At 35.9% G+C, this 21,407-nt stretch overlaps 1 protein-coding gene across 1 annotated transcript in view; it reads right to left on the minus strand.

The window, feature by feature from the left end:
• NDUFS4 (NADH:ubiquinone oxidoreductase subunit S4) overlaps positions 1–21,407 on the minus strand; it is a 48,914-nt gene that overhangs the window by 9,608 nt on the left and 17,899 nt on the right. The window contains exon 2 of the mRNA XM_049795798.1: positions 18,721–18,799. Within this exon, the coding sequence (XP_049651755.1) occupies positions 18,721–18,799 (79 nt within the window). The remainder of the gene's footprint in view (positions 1–18,720; positions 18,800–21,407) is intronic.

Genomic DNA, 21,407 nt, shown 5'->3' on the forward strand with positions numbered 1-21,407 from the left:
ATGTGCTGCAGTGTAAGTGCTTTCACTTGGGCTTAAGTCTGTATATGATTAAGAGAACCAACATCCACACTGACTCAAGAAACTATGCTTAGCATAAAGCAAGAGACAGGAGGTTATCTTTCACACAATCTATTGATTGTTTGAGACTGCACAGCAGGTAGTAGAATTCAGCGCTCTTATTTCTCTAACCACTAGTTATTACATAAAATTGACCGCCTCATCACGTTTCAAGCTATGAATATCAGCTTCTGAGAGTCAATTCTTCTGTTGATGTTCAAGATCAAGATAGGAACATTTGATACTGGCAACATTGTTTAGTATTTTTGTGAGGACAAAAGGATTCAGGAGATTCCAACCTTCAAAGAAAAAAAGGCTTGTAACATTGTATACGGTCAGTAGTAGGATGCCCTCCTCTAGGAAGGCTTGGCTTGTGACCCCCTCAACAAATAAACCTAACAAAGATAAAAACTGGAAGATCACAAATGCAACCTAAAAATATTAACTGACTTTAACAAAGAGTAAGATAGGGAAAAACCTCACAAGAATTGCTGTGAAAAATTACCCTCCGCAGCATCCAATATAATCAAAGTGAACCTTCTCGCTAAAAACTAAACAGTAATTACATAAAATTAACCTGTCAGTTCACCCTAGTAAAGAGTGAAATCAAACATCAAATCCATCTCTAAGGATGCTAAACTACTCCTGTTCCTTACATACTTAAAAGGCCAGTGGGAGCTCCTTGGTCTCCCTCCCTGCCCGTCCCTCTCCTCCCCTCCCTTCCCCTCCTCTCTGCAGGAACAAATGATAAACCAGTACAAAAGTGCAGCAAAACTTTGGGTATATTGAACTCATCTTGCCAGTACTGCCATGATTTGAATTAAAAGGCAAACAAGTTTAAATAAAACACTGTGGCTTTACATGTCTGTAGCTACTAACTTTGTGGGATTTTGTTTTGTGGCACACTTAAAAGCTCTTGGTGCTGTCACCAGATCATCCTTTGAAGTGAGGCAAGTCTCATTTTTCATTTTACTACAGAAAACAAATTTTGGGAGATCAGCCCCTCAAAACTACACAAGGGAGCAAGTTTAAAGCATTTGACTTGCGTTTCCAATTAGAATAGCAGGGGAAACAAACAAGCATGTACACTAATTTTCCAACTTCTGACACTTCTATACAGACTACCAAAAGAAATCATCAAAATATCTTAACAATTCCATTACAGATACTTTCATTAGGACCAAGTAATGTTTATTTTTAATATGAGTCTAGCACTGATATGAAAAAGAAACACTACCAGTCACTGGAATGTTGCAACACATATGTGAAACACCTCCTGACAGCCTGGCATTTCTGACTGCTGAAGCTTAAACCACAGTTTTAGAAGGAAATACCTTTCAGTTTTCTTATTTGAATTGGCAAAGTGCTTTGTTTAACAAAAAGGGTTTTTTACCTGCAGTAAAGTCAGGTGGGGCTTCAACATTTACCTTGCCTGTTTATAGGAATAGGCTACTGTATTAGCCTTTTATTTCTGTATTTAAGAGACATGACTATTGAGAAAATGTAAGAATATTCACAAAAAAAATTCTCTTTTCCCTCTGAAATAATCTGCTGCGTGCAAAAATTCTGGATTTGTTATCATCAAATACCTCCAAATATGCAACCTTCAAAATAGCTCAAAATTATAACTTTTTTTTTCTATTCTTATTCTCCGCAACTCATATGTGCATTATTTTTTGTATGCTTCATATCTAGAGGGTTTTGAATTGTGCCAGAATTATCTGGAATTATTAAAATAAGATAGTATGTTAAATAACATTATGGGCATATACAATTTCCTCTTTTGAAGCCTCCACACCAGAGAACCATAAACATACTACATATTGGTGCATAAAGAACACAATCTAAAAAGAGTATAAAAACCAGCAAATGCTATATTTATGAGATAACCGTAGTATAGAAATGCCTAGACTTGTTCATCTGGATGAAAATAAAATCCAAACCCCAGACAAACCTTAAGTCCCTTCAAGCCACGTTTTTTTGGGCACTCATTTGGCTCCAAATCAAAGTTATTTCACTAATAATATAGGATTCATCCCCTAAAAATCTTTTCCAGGTGAAAACTAAAACCTGCCTACTTTCTGAAACTCAAATACCTTCATGGTGTTGCTAGCTCTTCATACTTTGATTCATTATAGCTAAAGTTTCCATGCCTTCTGGGAATCTAGCAATTGTTTATTGGTATCTTCCCCATTTTAAAGCTGGCAATTGAACAGACAGTTGTTAGGACAACGAGTTTCTGGTTTCTGAAGCCCAAGTTGTCCTGACATAAAATCACTGTTTTTGCTTGCTGTAGACATGTAAGGTACTGTAGCATAGCTGAGCTGTTGCCAAAGATATGGAATAAAAAGGCTTGGCATCTATCACATACTTGACACCTAAAGAGCACAGAAACTCTAAAATTCCTATTCCCTGTAGGCGCACTCTTAGTCTAGACAAACTGATTTCTCACACTTTTAAAATGCATTACAACACTCTATTGTGATCATTTCATCCACACAGCTCCAGCTAGTGACAGAAGAACCTGTCCTTTAAGCGACATTTCAATGGGCTAAAGCTCCCGCTCCAAGATGCCATTAAAACAATATAATACTTGAAAAGAACTATGCTGCACTGGGTTGAACTCTTTACTGTGTCTTCAGTGCTTTGTTCTGAGTTCAAGTTCTCACTGAAACTACCTGTGAACCAACTTTCCAAAACAAAGATGTTTTTGACAGCTGGTTTCACATTACTATCTTTTTTTTTTTTTTTTAAGTGTTCCTTACTGAATTTTGCTATATTAGCATATTAAAATATTAGTGAGGTGTTCGGCATTCAAATTCTAAATAATAAGGTGACAATATAAAAGACAAGATTTGAACTGTATAGGTTTGCTTTACTAGAAATTAACAACACTGCTTCACATTCTTAACACAGGCTATCACCTGAAAGGTACATTCAGACATTCTGTTTTTCTTAATATATAGAGGAGGTTTTTTTAAACAGCAACCTCTGAGTTTTTGGGTTTTTTTAATTAAAAAAATACTCAATTTTGAGTCATTTTGGCTCTTGGAATAAGCTGAGAGCGACAAAACACTCATTTTTTTTAAACAGCATGTATCACATCAAATTGCTTACAAATTAAGAGGAGGTTTTGTCTTTATTATAACTTATACTATTTAAGAACACTTTTCATGGTGGAAAGTCTGGCAAAGCTGTTCTCAAAGAGTAATAAGAAACGATAAATGTGCTATACAGCAGGGAGAAAAACTGGTTCACAGAGGCAGTGTCAATGAAAGCAGTATTCGGCATGAAGATGACTTTAAAGGAAATGAGAATTTCCTTCTTTTAAATACTCCACTAATGACACAAATTCCAAAGGGGACAAGAAATGAAACTCTGTGATTCAAGGGAAGAGGCAAAATTCAAGGTAAGAGACAAAATGATTGAAAGTATCTCTGAAAACAAGTGGTTTTGAATAGATGGGTCAGGTGTACATAAAGGTGTCATGTTTCTCTTATGACATTTCTTTCCATGCATAGACAAAAACTGTACATAACCACTGTCAACTATCTACTGTTTAGCACCCCCCCTTCTTTTTTCTTTAATAAAGGAAACAGGGAACAAGCAATGGGAAGTTGATGTCAAAACACAGAAAAACCTCCCAGCAAGCTTCCAGCAACCACCCAGGATTTAGAGTCTTGCTAGCTGCTCTCTTTTCAATACCAGAATTTCACACATTTCAATGACCATTATGACTTCAAAGAATCAAATTTTCATCATTGTCCGTCATCTGCCGGTTGATTTGTATAAAGGAGTTCTTCTGCATGCACTCCAGACAAAGGCCTCCTTACTTTCGTGGCTATATATCAAGTTTAAAAGTTCTGTTTGTGACAGTTGTGTCTGTGGTAAATCAGGGTAACACTGAAGGAGTGCAGCTGCTCTGCAGGAACCTCCTTTTTGGCATCATTTCACTTAAATAAAAACTGAATAATTAGCTTCTGCCTTTATTAAACCACAAAAATGCCACTGGCCTTAGTAATTACTTCCGGTTGCCCCACCTACTTAACCTCAATAGTTTACACTTGTTAGAAAGGAGGGAAACTAGAAGTTTTCTGTACTTCACAGGAGTTTACAACAGCTTGCTCTCTTCCCCAACCCCAACTTGTTTTACCAGACTAAGTGCATAAAGTTTTGCTATACATTCATGTTGCAATACACTTTCTTTAGGAGCTGTTATATCAAAGCACAGAACATCTTGCATAATACTCACAAAATAGCTGCTGTGAAAGGAGCTTTTTATTTAGTGTGCTCAGCTGCTTAGGCTGTAAGTCAGGATGAGAACATTTACGTTTCTATGCTTCAATACGGACGGTATTTTTGAAACAAATGTAAGAGAACAGAATCTATTATGCAAATTGTAAGTGGAAAAATGGAGCAGAATGAACTAAATGTGGTCAGACAACACTTATCTAACAGCTACAGACATAACAAAGGGAAAAAAGCATATTTGCCCTTAGGAAACTCTGTATCACACAGAATACAGTTTTCTTTCAGGCTTCACAATCCTTTTGCATTATCACAGTCATCTGCGTACAACATGGTGTTACTGGTAACATGTTCTCCCATCTAACCATCCTGCAGAATGATTAATAAAGAAGTTGAGAAAAGAAGTGAAAGAACCATATTTTAAAAAAGAAAACCGAACATTGTAAAGAGGAAACAGTATTCAGTAATAATAATGATTGCATGAAAGCTTCTATTAGAAGAATAATAACTTCCACTTTCCACAGGAAGTTTTGCAGAAAATGCTAAAGAGAAACTGGGTATGGGGAAAAGGATATACTGAGAAGTGAGTCTAATAGAAGCAGAAATTGTCACATTACTGGAATCAACATAAGTCTATATTGTAATAGACTTTTTTAGACTATTGACTGCCATTATGCAAAGGAGGTGTCAGCATCCAAAACAGTCCAACATTCGCAAGTGCTGTTAGCTTCAGCAAACCCTATTCATCAGTTTGTACTTCACAGCCAAGGAGATGGCTAAGCATTCATTGTTTTTGCAAAAGCTCCTTGAGAACTTCCATCATCCCACTGCACAAAGGCTCACTCCACTTTCCCAATATTCTGCATGCTCAGTATTATTCCATGCTGCTTGCATGAGATACTACCAACACAATGGCATAACACATCCCACACACGATTAAACCAACATCACTTGCGAACAGAAAGAGTAAACAGGAATACTTGACCGGATTTCTAAAAATCCCAGGTGCTCTCTACAAATTGGAACACGACTTCACACTACTAAGTAGAAAACTTGCCCCACACCAACCCTTCTTTCACATCTTAAAACACATTACTTCGTCTGCATTGCACTCCCAAATTTTGTATTCACTTTTGTCTCCTGCAGAAGTCATAGAAAGACTGTATTTATAAAAGTGATCAATGGTAAAAGTTATGGCAAAAGCTGCTGACTTGTTAGTTTGAAACATAATACTAAAAATAAAAACAAAAATCCCAGATTTTGCACCTCTCAGTGACAAGCCTTAAAACAGAGAGGCATTTTTCTTGACAAACATGCAAAAAATACCTATCATTCAGCCTGCATTCTTGATAGACAGGTAAACAACATTTTAGAAATTTAAAAATGAAACATTCGAAACACGTAAGTCCCACTTCCAGCACAGACGGATATTTCATGCTCAGTATAGTTTTTCTGCCAAGAAAGAATGAAAGAGAAAGACAAAATGATTATTTAATTATTAACAATGTACTTTTTTTCCTGTAACAGTATGTCTTAGTTTTGTAAATGTTGTCTGGGTAAGTATCATGAAATTAAAGAGAAGGGGGATCAAATATGTGGGTTTACACTTTGCAGTTTCTCCATATGAATGAAATTACGAAAATCATTATTAAATGGAGGAAAGTAGGGGCAGTCAGGGGAGAATATAGTTCATAAATATAGATTGATGTTGCTACTAGTAGTCACCAGAGACTCCAGTGTGGTTATGACATTCTTCAAATTGAGAAAATGATAAACAGCGTGCTTATCTCAAACAAGGTGGGAAAAAAGCCTGAATTACTTCCAGCAGATCTTGTAAACTACTTTTTCTTGTAACACAGCAAGATTTAGAGAGAACATACCTTCTAGAACTCATTCAAAGCATATGTAAGCAAATCTTTTGCTTCCACATACACAAGTGGCTGATATTTTTTTATTACCTGCAAGGCATTTAAAAATACAGAGTTTTCTACAGTGCACAACTTTCAAGCATTCTACAAGAACTTCACAATCCTCAGATTAAAAAACATGCAAAAAAAATCAGTTAGTTAAGAATAAGACTACAACAAAGTTTTTAGACTGTGACCTTTCAAATAAAAGGAGAGGCAGTCTTAGTTTACATGTATTTAGAAAAATGATAATTGAACAACTGAAATTATCTAATTCCTCTCCAGACTAATTTACAGTTACAGCAACACTCTATTGCTTTAACACCATAACCAACTGTTCTTCCAGATACTGTTCCTCAGTTGGAAAACAGAAAAAAACAGGCAGGAAGGAGCTCTAAGGGAAAGAAGACAGAAGTATTAGTAGCTAGGGCCCACCTAGAATAGACAGCTTTGTAGTAATTCCCCTGATTAGTTCAATTTTGTACATAATATTGAATATATACTATATTGTAGTTCACTTGTAGTTCAGTGATGGTATATTCTTTCAAATAAAATTTATTCAGTTTGCAGTTCTGATTATTTATGCTATACTCTTAGCATAAGTCACAATAAGCAGACTGGCTTGCAAAGCTAAACATAATATTTCAAGAATATCTTGGTGAGTTATTCACTAAAGATGACACATGAGCTTCCAGTCTATAAAATGTAGTTTTTATCATGGACATCCAAAGCCCCAACCAGCAGCTCAGGGTGGGGTCTTCCACATTTTAAGTGAGAGTCAAAATTCAGGCTACTCTTGCACATTGGGAATAATTTCTCTATTTTTTGTGTGTTTCTGATTCTATTTTAGTGAAGTCTTTAACATCCATTAAAAGTTACCTGTATTTACAAAATAAATAACAAGCATAGACTTAAGTGAATTTTATAAAGTTATTGTTTTTCAGGAATTCTGTCAGGAACAAGAAAATGAGCAGTTCTGATCTGCTCTATGCCCATTTCAAAACCTTACAAAGCTTTCTTTAAAGTACTCATTAAGAAATTTTCCATTTGTTTCATCATCTTCAGCCTTTGGAGGGGAAGGGGTCTAATCTGTGTTAAATATGTGGCCGGGCTTCCTTTTCTCCCTTTTGTGGAAAGCTCCCTTACCAGTTCAGGCTGCAAGACCCAAGGGAGCATGATGTTCAGAGCCTAGCAGTGAACTGGGACACTACTTACACATTAAGGAGTGCAATTGCTCCTGTGAAGCAGGAACACCTTGGCCAATTCATACTCTAATCTGGACAGCAAATATCCTAAGGTCTGAGCTGTTGAGTTCAAATTTCATTGTACAGCAAAGTCTTAAGACTTGATAACTCTAGGAAGATTTCCTATGATGAAGTCGCAAGAAAGATTATCACTACACTATATGAAACATCCATTATGGATTCAGTTTCAACTAGCTAACAATCTCCCTGGGCTGACAGCTAGAGCAAATAATAATAATTTTTTTCTTTTTTAATTTATTTCATTATCATGCATTCTGGTGTTCTTTTAATTCCCTACTTAATGGTAGCTGTGGAACACCATTTAACTTTGAGGGTTAAAATTTAACAAACTATTTAAGCTTTTGTTTTTTAAAAAAAGACATTTATTGAAGTGGGGGTGAAAAAAAGGCAAAAAGCAGCGTTTTAAAGTTTAACTTGACGATACTGTCATACTAGTGCATGGTCTGCTACTAAGAACAATATTGAGAAATCCTGAGTTCATGTAAACCAATGCCTGCCCTCATTGTGATGCACATTCTCTATCTTTTACATCTTGTTTATAAAGAAAGTGATTTCTATAACAGATCTTTGCACATAGTAACAAGTCGTGTGAGACATAAGGAAGAAAAACAGAAGCAAATCCCCAATCAAGAAATGCAAATTTAGAACAAAATCCCTGTTGGTGCATGCTTTTTAGAAGAAAAGTTGCATTTAAGAAATTACAAGGAAGCCAAACCTGTTAAAAGCTGTCCCTTACCCTAATGCAAGATGTAATGCTTCTATGTAATATGCATGGACTTTAAAAGTTGAAAGCAAGTGCTAAATAGTGTACATAATTTCCATACACAGCAGGTAGTGAAGCAAGAAAAGAACTGACACAGTTACCCTAGTTAAAGAGATGCACAATAGAGAACTGTTATGCAGTGTTAGCATACTGAAGGTCTATGCATCAGGGATGTTGCGGCTATTAACAGCTTAAATGTTCACTGTATTTTGTTAATTAGTGCACACAGCTTTTAAGCCTTAAATGTGTTTTAGAAGGTTTTTTTCCAACAGTAACACAGTCATTATTCCCTGGCAGGGATGGGAAGGGTTGATGGGGCTTCAACTGTTTCAACATCATCAATAAAATACACTGCTTAATACCACGGGACAAAAACGGTTTCTTTATATTTATCTATATGGTTAGTTAGAATGGAAGCTTTCTACAGTCTCTCTCTAAACAGCTGAATCATAACTAGAATGCATTAGTGTTACCTCACAAACTGTTTTTAGCTTGCTCTATCTAGAAGTCTATCCCTGTAATTTGTGCTTTCATATGCTTGGCCTTTAACGTTATTTATAGGACAGAAATCATGCTCTTATACTTCCCGATACAATAGAAGGAAACCCGTCACCAATTAAATTCGGTAATTCAATTTGATACACTACATCTTTCCATTCAGTTTTCTATTACTGTGGGGAAAAACAGCAAAGAAGTGTACAATGTACAATTGTGCTTACTAAACAGTGATAAAAAAGTAAGAATTTGTATTGGAAACAGACATTACAGAATAAGATATTCAACTTCTCCCTTATCAGAGAAACAGAATTAGTTGACCCAACAATGCTTTCAGATGGAGTGGACGTGGCAACAAAAATGCGGTCCTAAGAAAATGCACCTAAGACAAAAATACAAAACAGAAGAACAAAGAATAAAATTTTAGTGCAAACTACAATTTTGATCTTAAAAAAGCTTCTGCCTGTTTACCATGCTACTCAGTGAAAACTTTAAAATACATGATTTATGATGATGATGTTGGCCTATATAGAAAAATATTTTTATACATGAATATATGTTCACATCTATAAAATGAATCTGTAAGAAAAAACTATCCACTTCTTCAGATGTTTGTAATCATAATTACTCATGATAGTCTTAGTTTTTTAAAAACATTTGCAACGTAATTACAACATTGTTTAAAAAATACTGTATTTGGTATGTCTTACTGGCATTTTGTAGAAATTCTTTATAGCTCAGCTTCTTTTCACCTGTTAACCCAGTTTTCAGGCTAACAGGTAATAAGATAAAAGTTATTTCCCCATCAAGCAAATATCTTCTTTTGCACTAAATGTAAGCCAATGGGCTTTATGGAGTGAATAGAACTGACTAGGCTAAAAAGATACATAAGAGATTGCTCAATTTCCATGCAGTGCATGCTTCACAACTTAAGAACTAAATTGCATATTAAAACTCTGGATCTGAACATCAGATGCTTTCTCCATGGCCCATGTCCCCACCTAACACAGGTTAACATTCCTAATTTGAGAAAGCAGCCATTCAAGTAGTTCAAAGATATCTCCTAAACAAGCCATCAAGAACTGGAAGAGCATCTGGTTCCATTCCATCATTGATCTTCTGAGTAGAAAGAGGTAGTACTGAAGAAGCACCAACCTCTCTTGCAGCATGACCAAGATGTTCAAGGATTCCCACAGGATTATTGGGCTTTCCAAAGAAGGAAAGCTTTTCCCTTCTGTCTTGATAAAATGATTCAGCTAGAACTCTATGACTAGAAACAGCATTCAAGCCTGTACATAGAACTTTCTTAGTTAGGCTAGGATTTGTGTCTTAAATCTAAAATTTAGACATACTGCAAAAATGCAGAAAGACACATTTGATTGAACAGAAAAGCAAGCACTCTACAAGGAATTGATTATTCACTATTCCTGACAGGACAAGAAGAATTCATGTCATCTACAGAAATACTTCATAACAGGAGATACTAACTTAGGTGTTCTAGAAGAGGTTCAGATAATGGTATTGTTTTATAAGAACATGAAAATACTATCTAGTTTTTAAAAAGCAAATCTACTCAACAAAACAGCTCCAAAAATGAAGTTACTTCTTACTTCTGTTGATTACTAGACTATATCAATGGCTTACTTTTATTCTTTCTAGCAGATTAGAAACATTGCTTTCATATTTAGACTTACAAAACCAAACAAGTATTTGCAATAACCCTTTGGAAGCCAGACAAACTAAACATGGCACAATGACACTCTTTTTATTTGTTCTGAGCAGCCATCATAGCAAGCTCTTCAAAACCAGTGTTCTTTGATAGAAAAAGAAATACTATGTAATGAAACAAACAAAATCACCTGCATACCCTTCAGAGAGACATGTTCTTTGACCCAGACTAAAGCCTTGAAATTCTTCTACGTGAAAGTTGCATGAAGGAAGCCCAGACAAAACAGACACTTGAAATGTCAGAAGGTTGCGTAACCTCAGTCTCAAACACTCCTCCTTCCAATACCCAGCAGAGATAGCAGTACCATGTACCAAAAGGAAAGGCTCTCAGACAAAGAAATCCAAATCCTTTACCCTATCCTAAAACACAAATAAACCTACATAGGGATGAGAGCGTGATTTCTCTCACTGATACAACTACGTATCACTTTATATGACGTTCTGGGCTACTTGAAAAATATGTAGTTTTCTAAACTGAAAAACAAAATTATCTCAAGCTGAAATTTAGTAATATAGCAGTATTTATTGCTGTGAAAAGACACCTAAAAGTGATGGCAATTTCTTTACTGGGACTGTCAGACTTATAGAAAGCTTCTTTACCATGGGGAGTAACTTGTTGCCTGCAGACATTCTTACAGAAAGCTCTTTTTTGGTATCGAGCCAACCGGGTTTTCTAAACCACTGCAAGCTTCATCAAACTACAATTGCTTACAAAAACAAGTCGTAGCAAGCAGTATAGGCTGAATTGAGCTAGAATATTCCAACTGAAGAGGGATTTAATTACCAAACAGCAAAATATAGTGAATTTGCAGTACTGAAAGCATGTACATAGCTAGATAATCTGGTTACTACACACACAACTACACCTGAGCATGTACTGTATTTAACACCAAATGCAACTACCAGCCAAAACTATAGAGAAGGAACTGCCAAATTATTTAAATAAAAAAATCACTGTTTAGCAATAAATATATGCTTTGGCAGAAGAGCATGGTGTACATGAAGTGAGAAGGATTATCACCATCCCCAAAACCATTAAAACCTTTAAAATATTGAATTTCACATTAGCTACTTGACAAAGTTATCCAAGTGAGTTTTTTCCTTCCCAGAGCAAAACTTCTTAGTCTTCACTAAGGGGGGAAAAAAAGGAAGAAAAAAAAAAAAGAAAAAAAAGAGAAAAAGAACTTTTTAAAAGATTATGTTGTGCAGCAAAAATGCAGATTCACAAATAAACTATCAGTGACCACAAGAAGTAAAGGTCTAAGTTTTTAACTCTATGCACACCCACTCTTTAATGAGGCGCTTTTATTAAAGTAGATGTATATGTTACTCTTACTTGCAAACAGTTTTCTCTTTTGAATATTTAACTTCTATTGAAAGAACACATTTAGCTTTGAAATAATTCTGGAATGTGGTTTCATACCTTAAACACTTTCTATGCTAGAAACTAGTATCATTCAAGTGTCAAGCATCACAACTGCAGATGACTGAATGCAAACCAAACACTAAGTACTGCATATGAAGTGTAACGAGAGGACAAGTCACACGGTATTAAATATTTTATAAACCACCAGCAAACAACTTTTATCTTGAATCCCAAGTACAACACAGTTCAAATAAGCTCATCACCTGCTTACTTGACACAACTGTGATGGAAGAAAAGTACTTCTTCAAACCACAGGCTTCATATACAAGGCCATTTTGGCCAAAGCTAGAAACTATTTCTCAAAATATACCTGCAAAGTGAAGCATGGAAACCCCACTTGTATTAACCTCATTTTACATAACAAGTTTATTCATTCTCACTCATTTTTCATTATTCTGAAGCAAAATGCAAGCTGCTGATCTAATTGAGAGGAAAAAATAAATAGAAGGAATACAACCTACAAGAGAGAACTTTGGGGCTAGAGGGAGGGCATGGGTAATTCCATCTGAACCCCCCTCACAGATCACCATCCTGGTGCCTTGTAGCCTTTGAATATGACAACTCCCTATCACACAGTCATACATATAAGGCACACAAAAATTTGTAAGTTACATTCCTCATCTAAAGAGGAATGCTGTCCTGAACTGAATACTTTATGGTAACCAGTTGAATAAATACTGCAGCTAGAGCGGATTAAATGAAGAAAAGATTATTCCAAATTCTTTTATCCCATTAAATTACTTTAGGAACAGCTTGAACTCACCCTCAAGGAATAACCCGCAAGGGGTTAACAGCATTTTGAAAAACCAAAACATAGAACATCCACTATATCCTTATTATCTAACACAGTGGTAATGCTTGGAGAATTCTTGGCTGAATAGTAGTTTCAAGAAAAGGAAATCTAGTAAGCCTGTCTTTAATAAATGCATACTTTGCCAAGTGTTTCTCTTCACTGAGTTGCAAAACCAGCTCCTATACAGTCTTCAAATGCAATGTCACACTGTCTCGCACGTAATTTTATGACACATTACTCTGAAAACCAAAGCAGTAAAGTATATTATATACTCTCAGTTCTTGGGAAAGGCTGCTAGCAATGATCACACTTTAAAAAGCATGTTAAAGCTTGATTTGCCATGTCCTTTGTTTCACAGCACTGCAGACTATCAGACTGAGATTTGAAGTAGTTTTACCATTCCAGGCTATTTTTCACTTGTTTGTATATTTTATTTTAAGCTGCAATATTATCATTGTTTATTATAGTAAAGTCTATGCTTCTCTAATCAAACAAAGATTATACAATTTCACTAATTTCTAAGCCTAGCCAAAATTGGGATTTGGATGGTGAACAAACTATGACTCAATCCCGAAAACACCGTGTGATGTTTGCTAATAATGCAGTCTTCTAGAAAAAATGGACTGGAGTGTTTCCGCAACTTTATTGCTGAAGAGATTCGTGTTCTGCGAATCCTATTAATACTGTGCTACTCCTGGATTATGCAGTAGTAAACACTTAGAACAGACACTAACTGCTACCTCTGGACAGCCAAGAGGAAGCTGCTGAGATTCTTGATACTGATTTCACAATAGTTATTAGAATCATTTAGCTTGGAAAAGACCCTTAAGATCGAGTCTAACCATAAAGCTAACACTACCAAGTCCACCACTAAACCATGTCGCTAAGCGCCACGCCTACGTGTCTTTTAAATACCTCCAGGGATGGTGACTCCACCACTTCCCTAGGCAGCCTGTTCCAATGCTTGATAACCCTTTCAATGAAGAAATTCCTCCTAATATCCAATGCATTTCCTCTTGTCCTATCACTTGTTACTTGGGAAAATGACTTTCCTGTAGTGAGGGGCCCAGAACTGAACACAGTACTTGATGTGCGGCCTCACCAGTGCCAAGTACAGGGGGACGATCACCTGCCTGCTCCTGCTGGCCACACTATTTCTGATGCAGGCCAGGATGCCGTTGGCCTCCTTGGCCACCTGGGCACACTGCTGGCTCATATTCAGCCGGCTGTCAGCCAGCACCCCCAGGTCTTTCTCTGCTGGGCAGCTTTCCAGCCACTTTTCCCCAAGCCTGTAGCGCTGCATGGGGTTGTTGTGACCCAAGTGCAGGACCCGGCACTTGGCCTTGTTGAACCTCGTACAATTGGTCCAGGTCCCTCTGTAGAGCCTTCCTGCCCATGAGCAGATCAACACTCCCTCCCAACTTGGTGTTATCTGCAAACCTACTGAGGGTGGACTTGATCCCCTCGTCCAGATCTTTGATAAAGATATTAAATAGAACTGGCCTGATACTGAGCCTAGGGGAACACCACTTGTGACCCGCTGCCAACTGGATTTAACTCCATTCACCACCACTCTTTCAGCCCAGCCACCCAGCCAGTTTTTCACCCAGCAAAGAGCACACCCATCCAAGCCATGAGCAGCCAGGTTCTTCAGGAGAATGCCGTGGGAAATGGTGTTAAAGGCTTTACTAAAGTCCAGGTAAAGAACATCCACAGCCTTTCCCTCATCCATTAAGTCCCCTTATTAATCTGATTTGGCCTAGGCTGCTGCAGTATACAGCATTTACTGCTCCTCTTGAACATCATCTGAAAAGCATGAACTGCTCATCCTCAAAAAGGGGTTCAGAATTTCTGCTCCCAATTTGGCATATGCAAGTTATCTTTACCGAGTTATGTATAGAGTTTGTCTACAATCAGAAGGAAACTGGCCCTCTGTTGAGGTTCAGTACTGAGACTTCTGAACCATTACTGAAAAAAAGGTTAACAGTATAGACAAACTAAAACAATTTCAGGACAAGTGCTGAAATGTCAACAGCATCACTGTAGTTAGCCTGTCACACTTGTAATACAGTCTGTCCCTACATGTTCTCACAATGCTGCAAAAACTACTTTAGTACCATTTCAATTGCACTTGATAGCACTGCTCTTGAATGCTTAACTCTGTGTAGCAACTCATCCTATTTTATCTTGGTCTGATACAGAATAAAAACATCTGTGGCATGGCTGCAACTAACAGCTGATCCACAGCTCCACAATGTTGCTAGGGTCTCCCCAGTGACCAAACCCTACAACTGTTCTTGCAATAATTTCTGCTTTGAGCGACAGCATATATATTAGCAGTGGAATATTCTGCTTTAGAGATGCAAAGGATATTTTCTGGCAGTTGTTCTAATGTTGAAACGTTCTTGCAAGATTGGTATCGTTTAATTTTCCATATTAGAAAAAAGTGGGACTCTTAAATGCTCAGCAAGAACAGGACAGAAGTCCTTTTATTGGCATATATTTGGGGGTACCTTCTAACTGCAGACGGCAACTTTCACAAAAGTGCCTAGCCTGTAGAACTCCAGGCTAGACACCCCCAATGCAGCACTACCAGCTCTGACTGGGAAGCCTGCTTAAAGCACACATGCTGACCTGGACAACTTTTAGCTACAACAAACAGTATTGATGCACCATACTTACAACGACTGAAACAAATCACAGTAATTTAAAACAGTTCAAACCCCCATTTTAGGCAAAACCACTGAAGCTTTTTCTAATGATGATGGAAGCTATGTTATTCCATACGCACAAACAGTTAAATCATTTGGAACATGACCTGAGGGAGATTTGCTGCCGACAGCCTTTGTCCTCTATAGCCCAAATTTCCTAATGCAAGCGGGGTCTTGAGAGACTACTTTTCACACAGCTATTTGTCCAGACTCTTGGAATATGACCTAATTGGTGGCCAGAGATTCAAAATGTGATGCAAGAACTATATTTCTGTTCAGCTTTGTTCATTTTGTACGTTATTTTCTTTGGATTTAACTGTTTGTTAGAAGTTATTTTATTCAATATTCACTGAAAACAGCTAGTAACCGAGATATCATTTCTTGGATGCTTTCTATACAGGCTGAGCATTTAACTTCTTTTATATTTGAGAGTCCCACTTTCTTCTAATATGAAAAATGAATGTGGTCTAAACTACTGTATTTTCTACTATTTCGTTAGGACTCATTTTTCTGTTGTATTCAACACATGCTGGGCTGCACTAAGAAGGTGACTGACTACTGCATAATAATTCAAAGTCAGGATGCTCTTTCCCCTTCTATTTCATTTGTGTTTTCCAAGACAAGGAATATTTTAGTACTTACAGAACCAAATGGGACTCTAGATAATTCAAAGGAATCCCTGTTGATCAAGTTCTAGCATATGAATGTACACATAGGAATACAAGGTCTACAAAACCACTGGAAATAGATTAATGCAACTACAATATGCAATTAAAAGCTTTCAATAACCACAGAGTTACTCTACTAGACTTGTAAACATCAGCTCACAGAAGAGTTCAGTTTCAAAATAAGTTACAAGAGGAGTAAAGCAAACAAGGATAACCATATCCCATTTTTTGCCTGTTCTTGCTCCTTCTTTCTGAGAAGCATATAAAAAACACCCGTAAGGTGATGCCAGGCTTTAAAAAAAAAAAAAAAAAAAAAAAAAAATTACGACAAACCCAACAAATCCATCAAAATATGATATAATGATTTCTAACAATAAGATGCATATATCTGGCAGTAATACAAGAGGAGGGGTCTTTTTTAATTAAAAGTTAAGCATCAACTTCTGGAATATAGTTTAATTACAACTTGCATAGAAATAATTTATTATGCTTAGTAACATTATTTAAAAACCAGAAAATTAATATAATGTGCTAAATTAGTTTTAATGGGTTGTAATTAATCCTACTTAAAATTAGGAAATCTATTGAAACAACCTAAAATAAATTAATACAGTACTCTACTTTTCCATGAGGTTTAACAGGTGTCTAGAGAACTCCTCCTAATCCTTGAAGAGTTGAAAACCACATCAAAACTCTTTGTGAAAATCTTCCTTGCTAATGGGATATAAATTTTTGCCCATTAACAGAACATCAATTATTGGATATTTTATGGCATTATGGAAACTCCTCCAAAAACTTAACTAAATATACAAATGAAAATTTTAAAATATTATTCTAATTTTCTATCATTTTGTTTCAGGCCCTACAATAATCTGAAAAAAAAAAGAGATTCGTGCATCTGGAATGTACGCCTACATGCACAATGTTGCAGGAAAATACTATTGAGTCTGCCATTTAACCTAATACTTAAAAAACTGGGGATAAAATAATCATTTAGATACATTATATGTATCAAAATTAAACAAAATTATTCAATGGTTGCTACTATGACATCTGAAAAAAAAAATCCCAGCAGATATGATATGAGGGTCTTCAACTTGATGAGAACACTAGAAACAACCACTTCACTTACAATTCATTTACACGGACACTAAGAGAACAGAATAGTTACATTTCAAAACAGTATCACTTTAACTCAACTGGAAGTATGAACTCATAGCTAGACAGGGTAATGTACAAGCCTTACTTAGGATAATGTACATTTAAATACAAAATGGAAGATAGAAGAGTATTTATTTTGTGGGTCTGTCTTTACATTGTAGTGTCTTCCAGATCTATCCATCACCCAAAGTCAAAATAGGGAAATGTGAAAGATACTGTATAATTATAAATTATATAAAAATATATATATATTATAAAAACTCTATTTATATATATATATTAATGTTATAGAACAGTGCTACAACAATCAAACACAATTCATAATTCATTTAGGGAAATGCAGGTCTATTGACTTGGTGAATCTTATTTACATAGTGACTCATGAACTCTTGTACATTACATGAAATTTCCTGAATTCCAAGTTATGCAACTAGATTAACAAGATAATCATGTTCACTAGAATACAGTATTAATTTCTTCCCTAATTTTTAAACCAAAAATTATACTATTACTTTTTAAATTCAGGAACAGTTTACAAAAGAACTGAATTTTTTTACCCATAATTATTATTGCTACATCTATATTACAAAGCATGAGGAAAAAAAAGGCCTAAAGAGTTGTTAAATTAGGTGCATTTTTTTCCAACAGCCTGTTAAACTTCAGCTGTCCCAACTTGTAGTTATCATTACAAATGTTCAATTTATAAATACAAATTCCAAATATTTCTTAAGTAGTTAATATAGCTTCAGGGATACAAGAAAGTACATACAATATGAACTGTCTGGTACATATGATGGCAAATTTTTTTCCTGAAGATTCAAAAGCGATATGAAAACCAATGAAAAGCATGCTTCTGCTGTGACGCATTCCCCCCAGAAGTCTTACAAAAATTATAGTATTGAATAATGTAAACATAAGTGTCAGGTTGCATCTAGAGTAACAGACCACACATTATGGAAGAACTTACAAGAAAAGATTGCCAAATTTCTGATCTGCTACTGATTAGCAGAAGAATGTTATGCATTTGTTCCTAGTTGTAATCTAACCTTCATGCATATTCAAAAGCTAGAGTATATATGCACAGTAACAATAATCTTGCATCATGCTTCTTTACACAGTTTCTTTAGTAATATGGGTCCTAATGAAGATAATTTCAGGAAACTGGCAAATTCTGTATAATTTCACTATACAGAAAATATACCCAAATTTCAAAAAGAACAAACTTGTTATAAATTACAGCTCATACTGGTCCTTGGCCATAATATAATAAACAAGGTACTCATAATTTTATATTGCTTAACACTTTGAATGCCACATTTCCTTCACATACCTATGTTTTACTAATGTTCCCCTTTTAAAAATGTATGAAGGATTGTTGCTTTGTAGTTCACATTTAAACGCCTTTCCTAGAAGAACACAGAATACCATACTGAATGCCTATTGTGCAGAAATAACCCTGAAGGCTGTATCATAGCAGTATGCAGTAGAAAACCCTTACCAATTTTTCATCAACTGTGATGAGTTGCGTGTCTCGAGTTTGGTCCTGTGCCAGCCGCCATGTGGAAGTGCTCAGTGACCTGCGGTGCAAGACTTGAAGTTAAAAAATGATTCATGCAATGAGAAAATAGAGGCAGACAAATCTTACATAAACAAGTTACTTTAACAATATCCGTCTTGTAAAAAAAATTGAAGAGGGAGAGATGAGGGCACAAAAATCCTTTTTCTCCCCAATTAGTTCTGTCTGCTGAGTTTTTGGCAGACTCCCACTTAGCAGTTCACAACAGGCTGCACTTTATGTCAGCCTACAGGCTCTCTGTCACAGAGAGACTGCCAGTGGCAAGGACTGTACTGCTCTATATGAATGTACAGTAGCTGATTTGTCACGAACAGACAGAAAAATACAAGGCTGCTGCAAGCATTCTGGAACTCTGATCCTTAAAAGGATAGCATCAGAGGAAAAAAATCCTAAATCTATTTGTGATGGTAAAGCTCCAGTTCTACACTTTAACAACTGAATATTAACAAATAAAAAAACCCCAACCCCCAAAACAACACAACAAACCCTAAGCTGATAATTCAAACAAAATTTTCTGGGTTTGAGTGGGCAAAGCTCACGACTGTTTTGCTTCACTTGTATATCAGTATGGGTCACCTTATTTGTTTCCAAGAAATATGATTAATCTTCTTGCATAATTACTAAACCTGTAAGGTACAGACGAAAACACAGAACCCAATTCTACATCACTGAATTAAGAAGTAAAATTTGCTCTTAATTTGCATTATGTCACTGATGTCAGGATTGGGCCCTTTGAGTACAAATCATCTTTTGGCAAAATAATGCAACAGCAAGTGAAACAGGCCAAAAAGCCCAGTTCTCGGAGCTAATGGTGCGCTTCACATTTAATTAAGGTCATTTTAAACAAATGAGGCACAAAAATGCAAGAATATAGACAACTGAACAGTAAGAGGGACTAAGCCACTTTCATTTCAACTGTTCTTCAGACTACCTTATTTCAGAAGCCAGACATGCTTGCAGATGCAAATGAACTTTGAGATTTTGCCTATGGGATATTTATAATCATACTTCTAATAATTTAATGCTATTGGTAATGTTTACCTAATTTTTCAGGAGACCATCCATAGGTGCCTTTAAAAATACCACAGCTTTTAAAGACAAATTCCAAGACTTTCAGAAAATCTGCAGTACTATCCAAACTAACCCTTCCCCACATAAACTATAAATGTTAAATAAATAGTCAGTAACCCAGAAAGTGTCTCAGGAACTGATAACTTGCACACAATCATTCAAAACCTGTAGAATTAAAAGAGCGTATCTTCTACCGCATTCTACTAAGCCATGGAAAAATGAAGACCTAACTGGAGTAACAGACCATAACACATGTATCTACCATGTCTTCTAATCCCAAATCCCTCCCTAATTTTTGCCAATTCTGGTGAGAACGCATTTGAAGATATGAACTTGAGCATTTAATTAATCTAGCTGCACTGGATTTAACACATTAACTAAACAAGCATTCAATTTTCAGACAATATTAGCATAGTAAAGTTTTTAGGAGGTAAAACCTACACTAGAAAGGAATTTGAAATTAGTGACTATAAAGCCACAAGAACCTTATAAAACTAAGCAACTGGAACAAAGTTCAGTTCAGTAGTATTTCAAATGCAGATTCCCACAAATCTGTACTTCTAACACAGATTACACTATACTAAATTACCTTCCATCTGCCAATAACAACTTCAAAAAGATCTCTGCATCATGAAAAACAAACTCAAAGCACAAAGTTTATAGAATCACCCAACTTTGTGACATAGACAAACTTATCTATTTCTATTTAAGATGACAAAATCTGTCTGGAAGGGTACTTTGAAGAACAAGATGAAGTTTTCAAGTGCAAGAGACCACAAGAATTTTATAAACATTGACATGATAACCACACTGTTAGCTCAAAATCTGTCCCAGAGAGCTTCTGGCTCAACACAGCTGTCATTTTTTAATCTGCACATGTAAAGCAATACATCATAAAAATCAAATAGACAGATACTGCAGTATGCTGCAAGAAATGGCTCTTAGATGGTCCTTATTAAAAAACACACCAAGAGAGGTTATTCTAAAAGCCTTCAGAACAGTTAGCATTACACTTGAGTTCCAGTGGTAAGCAGCTGAAGCCACAAACTTTCCAACCTTAAACAAGGCAAAACCATTATAATATGAAAATTAGTTTCTCCCCCACCCCAGTAATTTTAGTCAAAGCAGTATTCTGTGGGTATTCTAGAACTTCACATGATACACCGTTTGCTACACTACTTAATATATGGCCAAAGAAGGGCATTGGATTCTGCAATCAAATTGGTCATTTGTGGATAGAAAATAATCTAAAATATGAATCAAGACGTTCTCTGAACTTTGTTTGGTGGAGAGGTCCGATGAATATGTAAAGATTTGAGTGTGTCAGGATTTAAGTAATAAGGCTGATCAGAATCACACTTTTTCTCGTAATATAAATGCAACTGGGAACAAAATTTAGCACAATTCAGTTCGAATTTGGTTGTCTGTTTTTTTAATTTGGAAAAGCATTAATCAGCTTTGAAAAGAATAAATGCCATGCCATTCAGCATTATGTCATTTTACTTTGTTTTTACACATATGATTGCTCATTTTAGAAA

This window comes from Accipiter gentilis, chromosome Z (genome assembly GCF_929443795.1).
Source record: "Accipiter gentilis chromosome Z, bAccGen1.1, whole genome shotgun sequence".
NCBI lineage: Eukaryota > Metazoa > Chordata > Aves > Accipitriformes > Accipitridae > Astur > Astur gentilis.